This window comes from Podarcis gaigeae (genome assembly GCF_964106915.1).
Source record: "Podarcis gaigeae genome assembly, chromosome: 9".
In the NCBI taxonomy this organism is placed as follows: domain Eukaryota; kingdom Metazoa; phylum Chordata; class Lepidosauria; order Squamata; family Lacertidae; genus Podarcis; species Podarcis gaigeae.
The window spans coordinates 65641989-65660437 of NC_139685.1; the positions used below are offsets into that span (position 1 = coordinate 65641989).

The following is an 18449-nucleotide window of genomic DNA, read 5'->3' on the forward strand; positions in this document are numbered from 1 at the left end:
CTTTCCCCTGTAAATTCAGGTTTACCCAATATGGGAACAATCCAATAAATTAGGGAAAATCGGGCTCCAAACCACTTCACTTGAGGTCAAAGAGAATTTGTTTCAGTGTTTTGGGGTGAGTAGATCCACTGTCACTTTCTGCAACCCCCCGTTCATTGCCCAATAGATCCTCAAGGCTTCCATTTATTTTCCAGCCACATACAATGAAATTGGCAGAGTTGGGTAGAATAATGCAGGAACACTGAGGAAGTGCCACAGAACAACTGATAAAGTACTGGACAATTTGGTGGTGTGCCACTCCGCACCTGACACCAGTCTCATGGCAGCTGCTTATTTGGAGGAAGAAGAGGAGAGGTGATTCAGCAGCAAGGTTGGTGCAGTGCAAACACACCAGCAGATATAGTGGATTGGTTCCGCTGGTATGTTTGCACTGACCAGGGTTCAGGTGAGTGGTGGCACCCTATCATGCAACCCATCACTGTGCAGCTTTAGCGCATCATTGACCTGTTGCTGTATACAGACACAACAGAAAAAACCAGTCAGGAGCCCCAAGCTAAAACTGTGCCACATTTTGTGAGTATTTTTGCCTGGGAGATTTCTTTGTAGTTTTAATTAATCTTTGCTATATCGAAATAATCTCTGTAGGCTTCCAGCTGAAGGGAACTGGTCAAGCTGGAAGTCAGTGCTGCCTCAGGACTTTTTGTTTCCGTGGCAACCGTAACCATGGCTACCAGCATCTGTAAGGGGCAAGCATGTTCAAGCACCTGTGCAAATGAAGCGATTCTCTGAACATGGTGTGCAATTTCCTTCCTAGCTAGAAAGCATTTGTCTGAGTCTGTGGACTCCAATTTTAAGCTAGAAGATTCTCCGATAAAAATGAGTGTGGTAAAGAACTATCTATGGGTGGACAAATTAAGGTACTTCATCAAAAGTCATAACTTAGAAATGGGTCCTGGTGTTGTTGTTTTTTTAATTAGATTTTATTGAAGATTTTTGTGTGTGAAACAAACAAATAAGCAAGGAAAGGCACATATAGCAAACTGAATTCCCCCAACCCAACTCCGTAAGTGGCAGAAAAAACTACACTCATTCATTTTCTCACACAAAAAGCCACAAATTCCTGCACCTCTCCTCCTCAGAGTGATGATGGGGAATTGCTAAAACAGAACTATACACAGCGGGTGGCACTGTGGTCTAAACCACTGAGCCTCTTGGGCTTGCCAATCAGAAGGTTGGCAGTTCGAATCCCTTCAATGGGGCTCGCTCCCATTGCTCGGTCCCAGCGCCTGCCAACCTAGCAGTTCGAAAGCATGCCAAAAAGTGCAAGTAGATAAATAGGTACTTCTCCAGTGGGAAGGTAAACGGTGTTTCCATGTGCTGCTCTAGTTTCTGTGTTCCGTTGCACTAGAAGCTGCTTAGTCATGCTGGCCACATGACCCGGAAAAACTGTCTGCGGACAAACGCCAGCTCCCTCGGCCTGTAAAGTGAGATGAGCGCCACAACCCCAGAGTCGTCTGTGATTGGAGTTAACTGTCAGGGGTCCTTTACCTTTACCTTTATATCACCAACCAAGTGCACCACATAATCCCATACGTCCTAGAAGACAGAATGAAACAATGGGTGCACATGGAGATAGAAAAATGGGTCCTGCTGATGGAAACCTGGGTTACTGAAGGAGGAAATTGCCCTCTCCTCCTCCTCCTCCTTCTATGTTTACAACTCTAAAAGGTAAAGGTAAAGGGACCCCTGACCATTAGGTCCAGTTGTGACCCACTCTGGGGTTGCGGCACTCATCTCACTTTAATGGCCGAGGGAGCTGGTGTACAGCTTCCTGGTCATGTAGCCAGCGTGACTAAACCCCTTCTGGCGAACCAGAGCAGCGCACGGAAACACCATTTACCTTCCCACCGGAGCGGTACCTATTTATCTACTTGCACTTTGACATGCTTTCAAACTGCTAGGTGGGCAGGAGCAGGGACCGAGCAACGGGAGCTCACGCCATCATGGGGATTCGAACCGCCAACCTTCTGATCGGCAAGTCCTAGGCTCTGTGGTTTAACCCACAGCGCCACCTGCTTTACACATCTACACATGCTTTAAAGACACTCTTTCCTTAACATCACCAATGAAAACTAGATCTGAAGGAAAAGCCTCTCTCAAACTAGGTGCTGTTGTTTTGTTTTTTAGCTGGATGAGACTTTCTATGGGGAGAAGGGAGGAAATGATGATTTTTATCCTTTGCCTCACCTCCTCTTTGATGTCAGCCATAGTGGCCCAGCTTACATGGCATAAAATGCAGCTCAGCCCTCTCTGATCTCTAGAGTAGGCCGCCTAATGAAGCAGACAACAGCGGCCGCTCTTGTGCAAAGCCACAACCCTCGGTCCCCTTGGGTTTTCCTCCTCGCCTGCCTCCCCCCACCCCAACCCCACGGCCTGTGCTCTTTGCTTTGCCCCTCATTAGCAAATGCAAGCTCTAGGCCTGGCAGATTTGCTGAGTGACAGGCTGTCAGACTCCCTCATCTGGATGACCCAGAGTCACTGCCTCTCTGTTGTCATGGGCTATGAAATATACTCGGAGTTGAGAGTGGATTTCATGCTCTTTATTCAGCTCATAGTGATGAGGAGGAATGGAAGTTCCCCCAGAATGTCTGCTTTATATACATTATTTACACAATTGGCCCCACGTGATTGGCTAATTCTGGGATTCACCTGTAGGCCAATCAGGTTGCAGATTCACTTCCACCTGGAGCTGGATTGGGTGGCCCCTGTGGACCACTCAGACTGCTGCATTCTGGGTCCTATTGTTCTAGGACCAATCAGACTGCTGCATTCTGAATCCTATTGTTCTAGGACCAATCAGACTGCTGCCTTTTGGATCTTATTCAACTCAGTACATAACAGGCTACCTCTGCGCTCTGCTCTTAGCTTGAGCGAGAGAGCTTCGTGATACCAGAACCGGCAGGAAAAAGAGGACTCTGGCTGGGATTTCAAAGGCTTGGCACAACACAAGACTCAGACTGATGGGCTGGTTTGCAGGAAGGAAGGGGCACGAGTTCACGAGGAAATCAAAAGACGGGGCTTTAGTAACAATAGAACGAATCTATGGCTGCATATGGAGCATGGGAGACATTCACTAAGAATATTGCTCCACCAGTGCATTCCTGGTGGAATGAGCTGCCCTCTCCTCCCTGCTTATGTTGTTCTGGGGGTTCTCCTGTCCCCCACAAGCCAAATTGTGGGGCAAGAGGGGCTTGCAGGGGGAGGAGAGAAGCCGTGAAATTGAAAAGGAGAACAAACTTAAATTTAATTGATTAAAAGGGTTGCTGAATAATTGTAAAATAAGGATGCAAAAAGGGGAAGGTATGGGGAAGTCCGAGAAAGGAGGCTTATGAAAATGAGGTCAAGAAAGTATGAATTTATGTGTTTGTATTTTTTTTTTCTTTTTGATGTTTGTATGTTGTTGTTGTTGTTTTTGTAAAAAATGGAAAACTAATAAAAAAATTTATAAAAAAAAAGAGGAGGGAAGCCCTGTTGCACTAGCAGAAGACCTTGCACAGTTTTTCCACTGCAGTAATGGGACTGATTAGTGCAGTCATCTGTTTCTTTCCAGGAAAGTGCTATTTCCATAATCGCAGCCGCCAGGAGGTGGAGTGTTAGACATTTGTATGAAAGTTCCTTCTTACACCCTTTGAGTAGGGGTGTAACAACCCGATTTAACATTTATGTGCTTTAATCCTGGCATCAAGTCAATGAAGGACCTGCCCGTAATGACTCTTGTCCCTTGGAGCTCCCTCACATTGCAGCGCGGAGAGGACTGCTGTGACAGAAACGGGTCCCTTTTTCCATTTCCCTGATGTTTGTTGGTGTTGAAACTGTCCCATTACATATGGGCTTGATTTCATTTTGTGCTCCTATTCATCTGACCTCTCTTGTGTTTTTTAAATCAACAGCCACCTCCGCAGATATACGATAAGCAGCTGGATGAAAGAGAACACACAATCGAAGAGTGGAAAGGTAATTTCATTTTTTCCCCCCAAAAGGCAGGGGACCTGATGCTTCTGCGGGCACAAGAGAGGCTGTATTGCCCCCCTGAACATCTCTGAATGTCCTTCTTCTCCATTTCTTCTCTTGTTTTTCTGTTGAGGACCACACCCCCAGGTTCATTCTGCTAGAAGACACATGTAGGTGGGGCAGGACCTGTGGTGGGTGGAGCCAAAGCTGGTGGGGGGCAGTTCCAGAGCCAAAAGTGGGCGGGGTCACCCTTTTATCTCCCTTTGCCACCATTTTTTCTCTTTCTCCCTTTTCCTCCCCAACCACTAGGCCACCAGAGTAGAAACAGATTACTCTTGCTAGAGGTCTGGTCCATAGCTGTCAACCTTACCTTTTTTTGAGGGAAATTCCCTTATTCCAACGCCGTTTCCCGCTGCTTCCCGCTGCCATCCCGGATTGTTAGATATCCCATAGACTGTCCCTGGGACATGTGAAGCTGCTGATCCCTTATTTTCAAATCTGAAAGTTGACAGCTATGGTCTAGATTTCTGATCACTTGCGGAGGCCTTCCCCTCCGCCACTTCTTCTTTCATGGCTCCATCATCAGATAAATTGGTAAAAATGGCTGTGGACTAGTAGCTTTCAGACTCCTTTCCAAGGCTGATAATTTATTGAGGTCTTCTATTTGCACTTTCTTTGAATAGTGCTGGGGGGAAAGCTAGCAACTCCTCTCCACTTTTCTAACTGGCTCTGTTGTCTCTTGCAGAATTAATCTACAAGGAAGTAATGAATTCTGAAGAAAAGACTAAAAATGGTGTAGTAAAAGGACAGCCTTCTCCCTCAGGTACTCATTCCCAGTGAATGACCATTTTGTGCTTGCTGCAAGCTCCATGGTACAGTGATGGATTCTCACCAAAGTGTCTTAATCTGCTGCTATTAATTCAGACGTAAGCAGCCGCAGCTTTGAGGCTGAACATTACTTTTAGACAATTTGCTACATGGAACTGAAGATGAATTGCATTAATTGAACTCCAGATTCTTATTTTTCTCTTTTGGGAAAGGCGGCATGAGAGTCTAGGTTACTGTCAGGACTTTGGATGGATGAACACAGTTGTTTCAAGTCTCTATACTGATTCCATCCATCCATCCATCCATTTATCCATCCATTTCTTTATTATTGCCAATGACCAGCATTTTCTTGCATCCATAGATAAATCATTTGGGTTGGTGTACTTGTAGCCAGCCAGATCCTTAACCATGATTTAAGGATGAGCTGCTCCCTTTCAACTGCTTCTCACCCTTAACTGCAAATTCCCCCTGCCAAGAAAAACCACGGCTAAAGATTATCTTTGCACTTACCTTAATTGTGATTAATGCCAGTCCTGCTCCAGTTCTGAACCTCCAGTCAGAAATCTGCTTGCCAGCTGAGAAACTAATAAATCTCTGTTTTTGTGCTGCCTTCCTGGGACAGGGGGAAATTGTCAAAGACTGGATAGGCTGCAGCTCATAGCTGGTGGGCTATTAGGTCGCCAGGTTTTTCTGGGCTTACTTAATGGTCACTAGGTCCCCTCTGAACCAGAGTTTAGGAACCATTGTGAGAACAGGATACTGGACTAGATGGGCCTTTGGGCTGACCTAGCAGCGCTGTTCTTGTGTTCTTATGAAGCCCACTAAACATATGCCTATCCTTATGCCATTCACAGGTGCAAAGCACCTTCCAAACTGTGCAAGCAATTGGCAAGGACAAGGCACAAATAAAATTTGATGATAGGTTGCCAGATTAGCAATGGGCCCAATGGAGTTTTTCAGTGCCACGCGCATTGATTTCAGTTCTGGTGACAGAAAGGCGATTCAACAGATTCTTGCAGAGCAGAAAGTGAAAAGCAAAGCATGCAGGTTTGATTTAAGAGCTTCCTGCATGTGCCCGGCGTCATCTTTCTTCAAGATGGAGTGGGTATCAGAATAAATCATGGTTCACAAGCACATCTGTCACACAGAGCTGTGTGTGTTGGGTGATTTATGTGTAACAATAACAGAGTTTGCTTGCGTGGGGAAGTAATTTGCAAGGACTAATTAAGTATTGGCTTTCATCTAAAATGGATCATCGCCTAAAATGGAGCATCATGGGTTGGGGGTGGGGCCTCTAGACAAGATCGGGGTGGGTGTTGGGGGCTGCAGAGGAAGAAGAGGAAGCCTCTTTGAACAAGCAAAAGTCTGCTTACGTGATGTTGGAATAGCACCCTTTTTTCATTTTATTTCCTCCATCTTGATATATTCCAGTGTTTTCCTTCCATTTCCATTTTCATTTTCAGCTCCATGCAGTTTGATGGTTTTGGTTGTAGTAAATTTTAATAAGGGATGGGGAAACCAGCTATTTGATGAAGCAATATTTTTTTCTAGGCTACTTTATTTCTCTAATGGGCGTGGGTAGGAGGGAATGTTATCAGTGGGAATACAGTGGTGCCCCGCAAGACGAACGCCTCGCAAGATGGAAAACCCACTAGACGAAAGGGTTTTCCGTTTTGGAGGCGCTTCGCAAAACGAATTTCCCTATGGGCTTGCTTCGCAAGACGAAAATGTCTTGTGAGTTCCTGCGGGTTTTTCCCCCTTCCCCCCCTTTTTCTAAGCAGCTAAGCCGCTTATCAGCTGATCCGCTAAGCTGATAAGCTGCTAAAAGCCGCTAAACCGCTAATAGCGCTAATCCGCTAAGGTGTCAATGGGCTTGCTTCGCAAGACGAAAAAACTGCTATACGAAGAGCCTCACGGAACGGATTAATTTCGTCTTGCGAGGCACCACTGTATCGTATCGTATCAAAAACATGAGAATGCTCCTTGCAGTCAATTAAAATTAGAGATGGTGGGAGCATGGGGCAGTGAAGGAATGATCTACTGGTGCATTATAACTGGAGAAGAGTAATACAAGTTTGGATATGCAGCCCCTTCCTGCAGCAGTCTGTGCCAACACTGCAAGAAACTGTCACATATCTGTGGTTCCCTGAGGATTATGGGAGAATTGCAAAAATGTATACTATAAAAGGCACTTGGATTTTTTTTTAAGGTTTCACTGGTTGTATTAGAAAAATAAACCTATACAAAGGTATAAATCCCAAACAGTGCACAAATACAAAATATTCTCTCTATGTTATTTAGCTTTTAATCTCAGCCACCGTAGAAAATGACAGACCCAACTCTCACCTGGAAGCGTCCCTCTTCCCTCCCAATCTCTCATCCTTGGAGATCTTCACTTCCCCACCTCTCACTCAAGGTCCTCCCACCATATTATATATATATATATGCCACCGTCATGTGGGTGTTGTCCTTGGTCCCCAGTAGCATCCCAGAAGGGGAGATTCCCTGTGGTGCCTCCACTGACAATCATCACTCATAATCATCTGACGAGAAGCCATACTGAGGCCATGTCTCTGAAAACAACGGGCCAGTTTCTCATGTAAGGTTTTGTATTTCTGTCTGGAGGATTCTCAAATACAAAATGGGTAGGCTGTGTATCTTTTAAGAGTGGAGCATGTGCGTTTAAATGTGCATAATTTTTTATTTATTTAAAGAGAAACCATCCTGACAATATAGATGTGGGGTTTGAACAGGATCAGTGGTCTAGCATGGGGGCACGGGAGCGGTTGCCCCAGGTGCAAAATTGTTAGGGGTGCAAAATTTCAACGCCCGTTGCTGCCTCAATACAGCTGTGTGTCTTCCGTTGCTGGGCTCTGTTGAAAATGGCTTCTCCATGTGAACCAGGAAGTGACCTCTGGTTGACATGGACACCATTAGGCAGTTGAATGTGCATGCATACTCCATCTGTTTCTCTCCCTCCCACCGCCGTGTGGCCCCAGGCTCTGGCAACCCACGCTATGCCACTGAACACGATTAGCAACTGTTTTCCATCCATTCACACTTCTTTGGATCCTGATCGTAATAAATAAATAAATAAATAAATAAATAAATAAATGATTGCGCTGGAGCTGAAGCAACTTCTCTTGTTATCTCTCAAGCATTCCCCGGGCTTTCAGGTTGAATCACGCTGGTGTTCATTTTCTTAGCACAGGTGCAGCAGTGAACAGCAGCGAAAGCCTCCCTCCATCCTCATCCGTCAATGACATTTCCTCCATGTCCACAGACCAGACACTGGCGTCGGACACTGACAGCAGTTTGGAAGCTTCTGCAGGGCCCCTCGGTTGTTGCAGGTGACTAGCCGCCTGCCTGCGAAACCCGACGTTCTTCAGGAGATGATGTAATTTAGGGGAGGGGGGGAAGAATCATTGTGGTCATAAAAGAATTCGATGATGGCAAGGAAGAGAAAAAAAAATTAAAGGAAAAACAAACACACATAATGATTAAATAAAACAAAACCCTTTCAGCCTGCTTCTCTTAAAAGAGTTATGTAAATGCAGCTAAGCTCAAGTGTATATTTAACTTAATAGTTGCTCTGCTTTGGTCTTCTTCCAATGATGCTTACTGCAAAACGAGAAAAAAAAGGGGAAAAGGAGCCTTTTTTCATAAATTTTGCAAAACTTTAATGGCTGCAAAACCAGCAAGCTGCAACTGTCCTTTTTCACGTTGGCATGACAAGGTGGCCAGAACCCCAACCCTTTATGTGTATACATGTGTGCATATCTAACCCTTTCTGCTTCTGTTTTCAGCAGATGTACAGAAAACTGCACATGTATCTCGGTGTACATACATGCAAATATGCATTTGAGGATATATATGCAGCTGTGTGTGTACATGTATCTAAAGAGCAGGAGTCCGTATGTGTGCACACAGCCCGCAAGTAGACAACTGAACCTCCTGGGGATTTTTTAAATGCAAATTTCATTTGTAATATAATTCTCATTGTACAGCCTGTTTAGTTGGTCCTTGGGTTAATTTAAAGAAGTAGGGGAAAAGTCAAACCGAAGCTCTCTCAGAATCTTGATGATGTAGAGTCCTATATTTCGGCACTGTTTTTAATAGCGGTTTGTTTGGAGGAATAATAGAGGAAGGAAGTTCAATGGGATTGTCCTTGTTAAATGCTGATGGATTTCGAGTTGTTGTTGTTGTTTAAATGGATATGCATGTTGAGCTAGGGGAGTTGTCAGGAGAGAGGCCTGTTTGTATGGATGCAGGATTCTGGATAGATGATTCTCTTGGAACACCAGGGGCTTCTTGGGCACCATATTTCCAGGAACTTCCACTGCCTTCTGTGACTGTGCTCATTTTTTAGATAAAGGCTGTAAGAAATGGATCAAATTGGGTTGGCCAGGGTCAAGCAGAGTAGTAGAGGGGAAGTCAGCTTGTAGAAGTTCTGTGAGAGCCAGTGTGGTGTAGTGGTTAAGAGCGGTAGACTCGTAATCTGAGGAACCGGGTTCGCTTCCCTGCTCCTCCACATGCAGCTGCTGGGTGACCTTGGGCCAGTCACACTTCTCTGAAGTCTCTCAGCCCCACTCACCTCACAGAGTGTTTGTTGTGGGGCAGGAAGGGAAAGGAGAATGTTAGCTGCTTTGAGACTCCTTCAGGTAGTGATAAAGCAGGATATCAAATCCAAACTCTTCTTCTTCATCATCTGATACGGTCCTGGGAATCTATTAGGTGAGAAAGGTTGTAGACTTCTTCTTTTGTAGTAGAACTCATGCTGATGTTGGGGAGCAGGCCTCTGAATCAAGGCAGAGGTGAAAGGTGAATGATATTGAATGGAGGCAAATAGAACACCTGCGTTTGTTGTTCCCAAACACTATCATTTATTTGATCACGATGAAGGACCTCAAGGTGGTCGCAGTCTGGAAGACCTTCACTAGAGAGAGGTTCTCCATAACCGGAACTGTTGCTTATTGGCAGATAGGCTTCTCATTGGGACGGCCTCTCTGTGCATGTAGAATGCTCCAGCTGGAGCGACAAGGCAAGGGAGTCAGATTAAAAGAAAGGGGTGTTCCTAATGTATATTTATTACGTGTATAGCTGTTTAGTGCATCAAAGAAAGGAGGTTTGGAGCAGCACCAACCTAGGCTGCGAACAACTCCAACTCTCTCTTTTTAAAAAATAAATAAATTGCATCTTAACCATTTCCAATATTAATTGGAAGGAGAGTGAACGGCTAGCTGCTTTCAACTTTACAATTTCCCTCTTTGCTACCTTTTCATTTCAACACATAATCTGAAAATTCCCCAGGCCTACACCAAAAGTGGTTACACAAGCAGTGACCTGGCTCATCCCCAACCTCCGCTCCCCCCGGAAATCAGATATACAGATTCTACAGATATTTGTGTGCATGAATGGATGGCAACCCAACATTTTTTTATTTTTATTTTTGAGAATCTGAGGTGTCATGTACTACACTATGTTGAAATTTGTCCAGGAGACTAGGAGTCAAAACTTTAGGGATAAACCTCTAAGAGTCAGCCTTTATGCCATAATCAAATGGCACAAAATACAAACACAACTCTTAACATTTATTTTTGGTCAGATGTGAAACCAGCCATTCCTAACATGGTTGAATAGTGTGAAACTAAACTGATTTTTTTTTTTTTAATTCTTAAAGCAAGTGCTAATAATGTTTTCATGAAGGCAAATAAACAGATGTGGAAAAAACCAACAACCCACTGTGGCCACAATCTAACCCCTTTGAGTGACATCAGCTAGACCAGGCATGGCCAAACTTGGCCCTCCAGCTGTTTTGGGACTACAGTTCCCATCATCCCTGACAACTGGTCCTGTTAGCTAGGGATGATAGGAGTTGTAGTCCCAAAACAGCTGGAGGGCCAAGTTTGGGCTCGCCTGGCCTAGACTGAATGACACATTCTTTCTCTTCTGAAAGGTGGCCGTAAACAAATTTAGAAGCATATCCTTCCTGAAATAGTTATGACCAGACAATTTCATTTCCACTTAATAAATAAAGATGTAGGGCAGGCAGAATTTTCCTTAAATAAAAAGGAACGGAACACTTTTCATTAGTGCAGTATGTATAGCAGCAATAAGCAAAAAGTCACTACTGCAAAAAATAATAATAACTAAATAAAAATAAATAGCAATATAGGGGGCAATCTATCAATTGCTGCCACCGCATCACAGTTACCACATGCATCTTCCATTGAAATGGTAGCCGCAAAGCAGCTTTGATTGATTTCCCGCGTATTCTTTCTGAAAGCCATGAAATGATATCCGTGTGCGGCACTAACCTTAACTCAGCCCACATGAAATCCCAATGCACAAGAAATGGCAGTACTTTAATGGGACACAGTAGTGCACTGAGGATGCCACGAAGGCAATAACAGAGAAATGACGCTCTAAGCAATAATGGCAATAATGGCATCTGCTAGCTGTGTATTTTGTTGCCCAGATGTAATGGGCAATTTTAAAAAAGCCACTTTCCACTGTTTTGGTGCTGAGACCACAGGTAACAGGGAGCCTTTTGGAATTGAAGACCATTAGCTTGTCAATATCAGAAGCCACAATCCATAACAGCGTTGAAGCATCCAGACTCGCTGGTGATACTAAGTTACTCAGGGGCGGGGGGCGAAATCCCATCGGAGAGTTTCAGAAAACTCTCCTGAATCCGTGGCTGGGGAATAGAATGGCAGATGAAGTTCCATGTAAGTGCCAAGCCATGTTCATTGGGAAAAGATAAAACGAAAGTCAGTAATCTGCAGCCAGCAAGGAAAGACAGATAACCTTGAGATCATAAAGTGTTTACTAAAAACATCGGTTGACTGTACTGCAGCTGTGAAAAGGGCAGATGTGGTGTTAGGAATTATTAGTCAACAAGCTGGAAACCAAGCAAGCACAGATCCTGAAACTGTTACAGAAATCTGTGGCCCACCCTCATTTAGAGGTGTCATTCTGGCCGACTGACATAAGAAAAACGATATAATCAGAATATAGAAAAGAATGAGGGGATCTAAAATATTTTCAAGGGCCTTAGTTTCTTTCTTAGGGTGACATGTCTAAAAAGTTAGGGGGCTTGGCTTAGGGAACAGAAAATGTAGCATGGGCCTTACAGAGACATCTAAATCAATTAACACTTTGGAATAAGCATGTCAAGAAAGAAAGTATATCTTTCTAAATACTGGTGCTTGAGGAAGGTTGGCCGACGGCATCCAGGGAAACGGATTGGCAATGATTCCAACCAAAGAAAAATAAACATTTTACCACACATAACTAACATACCCAGGACGGCTTTTTAAAAGGCTTTAAACACAATTCAAGAAGGTCGTCCATCACTGTTCATCTGTCTCGTTGCCATTTCAGACATTCTAGTGTATGTAGGTCAGATCAAAAGATGATCAAAGCAAGGGATCGACAGTTAGCGGGAGTCTGCTGCCTTGCCTTAAATTTAGCTTCTGACATTTTGTCTGTAAGACACAGTTCTGTAAATTTGGTCCTGCCTATACAAGTGGCAGATGATTGAGCCACCCATAATTCGCCTGTTGAAAAATAGCAACTCTGTCAGTGCTGTTGTAGCAGGTCCAGCCTGGAAGGGAGGCTGTTAATAGCCTTGTTTATGCAAAAATATATATATCTGGAGTGCTGAGACAAAATGGGAGCTGAGAAATGAATATCCTTCCCATGGCACATCTGCCGTTTGACTTTCAGGTCGCACTCTCATATCTGTTCTTCTAAGTCTTGCTGGCCCTGTAACATACCTTCCTCAAGTGCTTTGGCCCGCCTGAATTGCATCTTTGAATTGTGATAACCCATCTTGCTTGGCTGGATGGAGAATGGGGTGGGGTGGAATAGCCTCATGACTTCTGCATGGCTGCAATGTAGTCTTCCTAGCAATGGTAAGAGGCACATATATTGCCACCACCCCCACTAACACTAACCACTAGGAAGGTTTCCCGAAAGGGAATGTGACGCTCAGACAGAAAAGGGTTCCTCACCCCTGTTCAAAGAGGTGGTGCTCTAGAAGATATCCTGATATTTGCACCAAAACCTAAGAGTTGCTCTCTCAGAAGGCAGGGCTAGGCACACTCGATGTATGGCTCAAAGCTGTAAGATCTTGAACCTCTGCCAATCACAAATACGTTTTGCTAGTGTTATTTCATTTCCTCAGAATACTCAGGGGTTTAAGCTTTTATTCAGGTGACAACCTCCCAATTCATCTTGAATGCTTTAGGTGAAATTTGGCGCAAGATTTAAGCCCATGCAGCCACCCCCCACCCCTGTTTTCTCCCTCCAAATATTTAGAAACATTTTTCAAGTTGGCGGGCTGAATAAAACAAAGGTCCAACAGTGGTGCTTGACATCTCCTACAGGGTTTTCGGTTATTATGCAGCAGGCATTACAGAAAAACAACTTAGTATCACAGAACTGTAGAGTTGGCAGGGACCAGGGGGGTTGTCTAGTCCAGCCCCCTGCAATGAAGGAATCCTTTGTCCAACATGGGGGCTTGAACCCGCAGCCCTGAGAGTCCCATGCTCTACCGACTGAGCTAGACTCAAAGTTGCCTTAATAAGCGTCCACTAAGTATCCTTTTCCCCCCAAGGCTGGTCAATCCAAGAAGCTTTGGAGGCCCTTAATGTCCCACTGAACTCACTTTAAGTGACACATAGGGGCCTTCAACTTTAAACAGCAAACCTTTTTCTTTGAAATAGTGCAGTGCATTAGAGTTCAACTCTTAGCATAGTAAGGGAGGGCAACAAATGCAAACCACCTTTAAAAGAATTAAATGATTCACGCTGGTTTAGTAAAAAGCTATTTTACTGTAAAAAGTAAAACCAGAAATAAAAACTGAACGCTTTGAGAGGTTCTTGAAAATGTTTGTTTATATTGTCCATTTTTTTACTGGAAGAAATGTGCATAATTCAATTGACTTTGTATTCGAAGTGGATAAGGAAGTTCCTGTACTGAGTTTTGGCTTTACGAAGCCCATTAAAATCCCATCTGAAACAAAAATAATAATAATGTCCCACTGAACTAAAGGAAAACTGAGACTGGGCTATAAATCAGTTGCCTGCTGCCATCTAAGAGCCGGTTTTCCTTTGCTTCGTTACCAGTGTTCCCCCCCCCCCCAAAAAAAAATGTTTAGGGGTACTCTCATTTTCCTACTCATATTGAAATACTGCCCCTCAATGAGGCCAAACTTAGATTCACAAAACATTTACCCCCCGCGTCCCCTCAGAAAAAAAGCACTGTGCATTACCATGTGCTGGTGAAAGCTGCACCATTTAGATTTCAGGCTGTTGTGTAGCTATTAAAGGCACAAAGCTTCCCTGCAAGGAAGAAGGTGGTAAATCTACTCTCAGCTCTCGGGTAAAGCTTTGTAGAAAACAGAGTTCCCACCAGTGCTTTTAGGGCATTTTGAAAACTCAACCACCACAATCTTATTTGTGTATTTCTCACAAACTGCTGGAGAGGTGGCATTTACCTGCCCAGGCTTTGTCACTTGAGTGTAGGCCCGAGTGTAGTCACTTGAGTGAAAGCCCACCATCTATAAAGAAATCTCTGCCTATAAGGTAGCTACGTAGTGCAGTGGGTTAGAGTCTCAGACTAGCGTCAAGGAGATACAAGTTCAACTTCCCATGAATCTCAGTTTTTGACTTTGGGCCAGCAACGAATGCCCAGCCTAAACTACTTTACCTGCCATTCTGAGAAGAAAATTGGGAGGGCAAAATCATGAGGAAAGGTGGGATATGGATGTAATAAGTACAGCGAAACTCTTCCACTAAATATTCATTTTCTATAAATAGGGAATTTTATCATTTGTATGCAGTGGTTGGGTCTAGTTCACAGACTTGGAGGTGGAAATGATGAAACAAGGCTAAGGAAAGTAGTTTTGGGAACTTCTTGCAGATCTCCAGGTGGTTTGGAGTAGATTTACCAAATAACTCCCTCTAAATTATACTGCTGAAATGAAGGAATGGGTGTGTGAGGAGTATCATTGTGTGGAGCAACTGTGAGTTCAGGTGCCTTAGAATGCTTTAATTCTAAGTGTTTATCTTTTGCACCTGGCTACAGTTGGTGTCTCTCAGGTTCTGTTAAAAGGAAAGCCAATTCTCAAGGCCTCTGTTCATTCCTGAAATAGAGGACTCTTTCAAGAGGACAAGGGTTCCTATATTTGTCCCAGCTTTGCAGAAGTCGCAGATGAAACTTTTACCACTTCTGCAACCTCACAGTAAGAAAATTTAACCTGCTTTCTTAGTTCATTGGAATTGTTCTGGAAGCTCTGTTCTCAGTTGTGTCTGACTTGAATGGTCTTGTAGAGAGGGCTACTGGCCAAGTATGTATTTTACAAGAAGAATTAGATTTTGTATGGCTAGTTTGGGGAAGCATACTGGTTTAGTATGGCTTATTTTTAAGAAAAGGAAGCCGGTAGTTTTGCTAGGTATGTGCAAATGTTTGGTCTCTTGATGCTAAATTTAATTTGAGTTTGCCTTTTTTTTAGCCTGGAAATTGTCCATATAATATTGACTAGAACCCTGCACTGTCAAGAGTCTGATGGTTGAGCTGGTTTGAGTTTCAAAGGATGGTTTTAATGAAGGGAGGGTAACACAGTGGACTTGAATTATTTCACAGATGTGTAAGAACTTAATGAGGAAAAAGCTTTTTGGGCCAAGGGGAGGGAAGAAATGTGTCTTTTTCCAACTGATGAGCTGGAGAAAAATAGCCCTGCTCATATGATATACTAGATCTCATTTTCTTATAAAAAGAATGCTTGGCTCATGGACTGTGTTATTCAAACTTCATTTCTGTTCAGAAATGAAAAATGGGAGCCTGTAGTCAATGGTCCATCTACTTTTGGAATAGCTTCTGTAAAGTCAATAACTCCACAGAGCTGTACAGATTGAGGCTTAACTAGTTTCTGGAGCGCTGCCTTAAACGGGAGAACTTTGATTTGAAACAGCTTATTCCTATCTTATATAATTATTAACAATTTAAGGCACCTTTTATATGTTGAAAGTAATAGTCCGAGCTCAGCAGACCCTGTGAGATTGGTGGCGAGATTCTTAATTTAAAGAACGGTGAGAATGTGCTTGTCTAAAGACCAAACTAGACATGACTGTAATTGCATGATTAGATTTAACGTGACTGGTTTGAGAATTTTTAAATAGCAGCCAGGGTGGTGGGAAATAGGGAGGGGGGGTGAATTGGCACTGTGTCAAATTCAGGGGGTTAACCCTATCTGCCTGTGTGGCAGTCCCAATGAAGACAACACACACGGCAGCTGCTCTCTTCCCCCTTGTTTCTTTGCAATTAAAGAATTACATTCACATCTTATTTGGGTGGCATTTGTGGAGAATCCCCCTCCCCAGATTTTTGTGATCTTCAGTGGCCAAGAAAAATTTCTGCATGGCATATGTGCATATGGCAGAGGGTAGTCTCAGTCCCCCCTTCTTTTGGGGGGGGGTTTCTTTTTCATTGTTAAAAGTTTTGCCATTGCTTGAAGATCTGGCGCACTGTTCCCAGGGGGAATTCTTTGTTACTGTTTTTAAAACGTTTGCCCACCACTCCTGGCCCCTCATACCTGTTATGTTAAGTCCCTTGGCAATTTTTCCGTTTCACCCAGAAACCCTCCACCCCAGTTTCACAGGAGACAAATGACTCTGTAAAAGAGTATGTGTGTTGGCGTGTGTGTGAGGGGGGACGGACGACTTTTAGCTAAGTCTTCTTCGATTAAGTTTTCATGGCCCTAAAACAATTTCAATTTATGTACCCTTTGACTGGTTTGTGGATTGGGTTTCCCATCTTGAAAAGAATAGGGAAGGGGGTGAAATTGCCCTGAGAAGGAATATTATAAATCAAAAGGCACATTGTCCGAAGAAAAGGAGAGTCAAAATATCCAAAGGTGTTCCTTCTAATAATTTCAAAATTTAGGGCATTTTTATAAGTGACACCCCTTTACTCCCAAGTTGATCATTTGTGCCAGTGTTTTTAATGCAAAGTAGGGCAGGGGCGCGAGCTAGTTATTAAATCCATGTCCATTCAAGCAAATGCAAGACTTAATTTCAATTTCAAGTGTGGGAAATGCAAAAGGCGAGTTTTGTGGTTTTGGGGTACCAAATTACTCTTTATTTCCATCCCTTTAAAAAATCCATTTGCCCACCCTTTAATTCCGGGATTGACATTACAGTTTTGTCTTGGCCTTGCTTTGGGACTATAATTAGGAAACAGGGACACCTCTCCCCCCCCAAAAAAAAATTCTGGCTGTAGTTGTATACAATAACATGTTGCGTGTGACCGGTAGTCCAAGAGAGTGTGCAGGCATGTGCACTGCACTGCGTACACTCATAAAATATACAACTGCATTCTGACAATGTGCATGGATATCTCCTGGATTGGGGTGTATGAATTTTGTAAGGATAGTCCTTTATCTCTGAAACAGTCATGGATGCTTTCCCAAGGTGAATATCAGCAATCCTGTATACACACAGGTAGACCTGCTGGGCAAATGTGCCACCTTTTGTAACCCTGTCTTGAGTCTTCCAACCCTTGACTCTTGAGTCTTACAATGTGCTTTAGCATAATGAAGCTCAAAGAAAGGAACAAAAGATCTGCATTTTCAAGGCTTGGTTCCCAGCATCTTCAGATAATAGCAGGAGCTGGCCTGAGGTCCTAGACAACAGCTTTTCAGAGTAGGTCTCCCTGAAGCAGACAGATAACCCGACTCGCTTTAAGGCAGCTCTCTGATACTGTCTTCAGTGGAACTAGACGGCCTTTGGGCAACTTTAAAAATTTGGCCCTGAGAAAACGAGATTCACTAAATGCAACAAATCGGTTGCTTTTGGTTGAGCAGGGCTGTACATTTCTCCTACATAGTAAGATTCATAGTATGTAAATATCCATACTGATTTTTCTCCCTCTCTCTTCGTAACTTGTCTGTAACAATCCATCACTCTGTCTGTATTTCTCAAAGACCACTGTACACCTCCATATGGCTCCTCCAGTCGTTTCCTCTGTCGGCATTCGGCCGATAAGGAAAAGGGTCGGGGGCTTCAATATGTATATAGAGAATTATGTATATTTAGTAAATTTGAGTAAGTGGGACTTACGGCCAGTAATACATTTTGCAACAATGGTACCAGGATCTTCCCAACCCAACTAGCGAAGCCAAACTGTTCACCTTGCCATGTCCATCCTGTAATAAGACCTAAGTTGCACCCGCCTGTAGTTCTGCATGATTGGACTTCCAAATATAATTCACAATGACCAGGAGTGTAACTTCTCAGTGTTGATAAAAGTAGTTTTTATATCTCTATATATATGCGGAGAAAAAACACACACAAAACAAAGAGCCACTGTTCAGCATCAAGAATGGAAGAGGAAGAAGTGTCCAACTCCATTGCAAGGTCTTAGTTTTGAACGTGATAAGTAAACAACCTGTGAGTATGGATGAACTGACAAATGTGACATTTGATAAGGAAATGAACCTCATTACATTTTGTTTACTTCTTCAGTCGTTTTTACTTTCTACCTTTCATTGTTTCCTGTGGGTGGTACGAGGGGGAACGGAGGGGTCTTGGCTTTGTTCATCA

The 18449-nt window shown here is 43.5% G+C and overlaps 1 protein-coding gene across 10 annotated transcripts in view; it reads left to right on the forward strand.

The window, feature by feature from the left end:
- The window catches only part of MAPK10 (mitogen-activated protein kinase 10), a 252270-nt gene extending 234813 nt beyond the window's left edge, over positions 1-17457 (forward strand). For 7 of the 10 annotated variants that reach the window (XM_083756672.1, XM_083756673.1, XM_083756676.1 and 4 more), the window contains 3 exons: positions 3951-4014; positions 4757-4834; positions 8051-8362. In XM_083756672.1, the coding sequence (XP_083612798.1) occupies positions 3951-4014; positions 4757-4834; positions 8051-8193 (285 nt within the window). In that variant the 3' untranslated portion in view covers positions 8194-8362. Of the gene's footprint in view, positions 1-3950; positions 4015-4756; positions 4835-8045; positions 13444-13768 lie in introns of those variants that run through there. The other 3 variants (XR_014568354.1, XM_083756671.1, XM_083756678.1) reach the window with 3 other exon arrangements.
- The last annotated feature ends 992 nt before the right edge of the window (positions 17458-18449 follow it).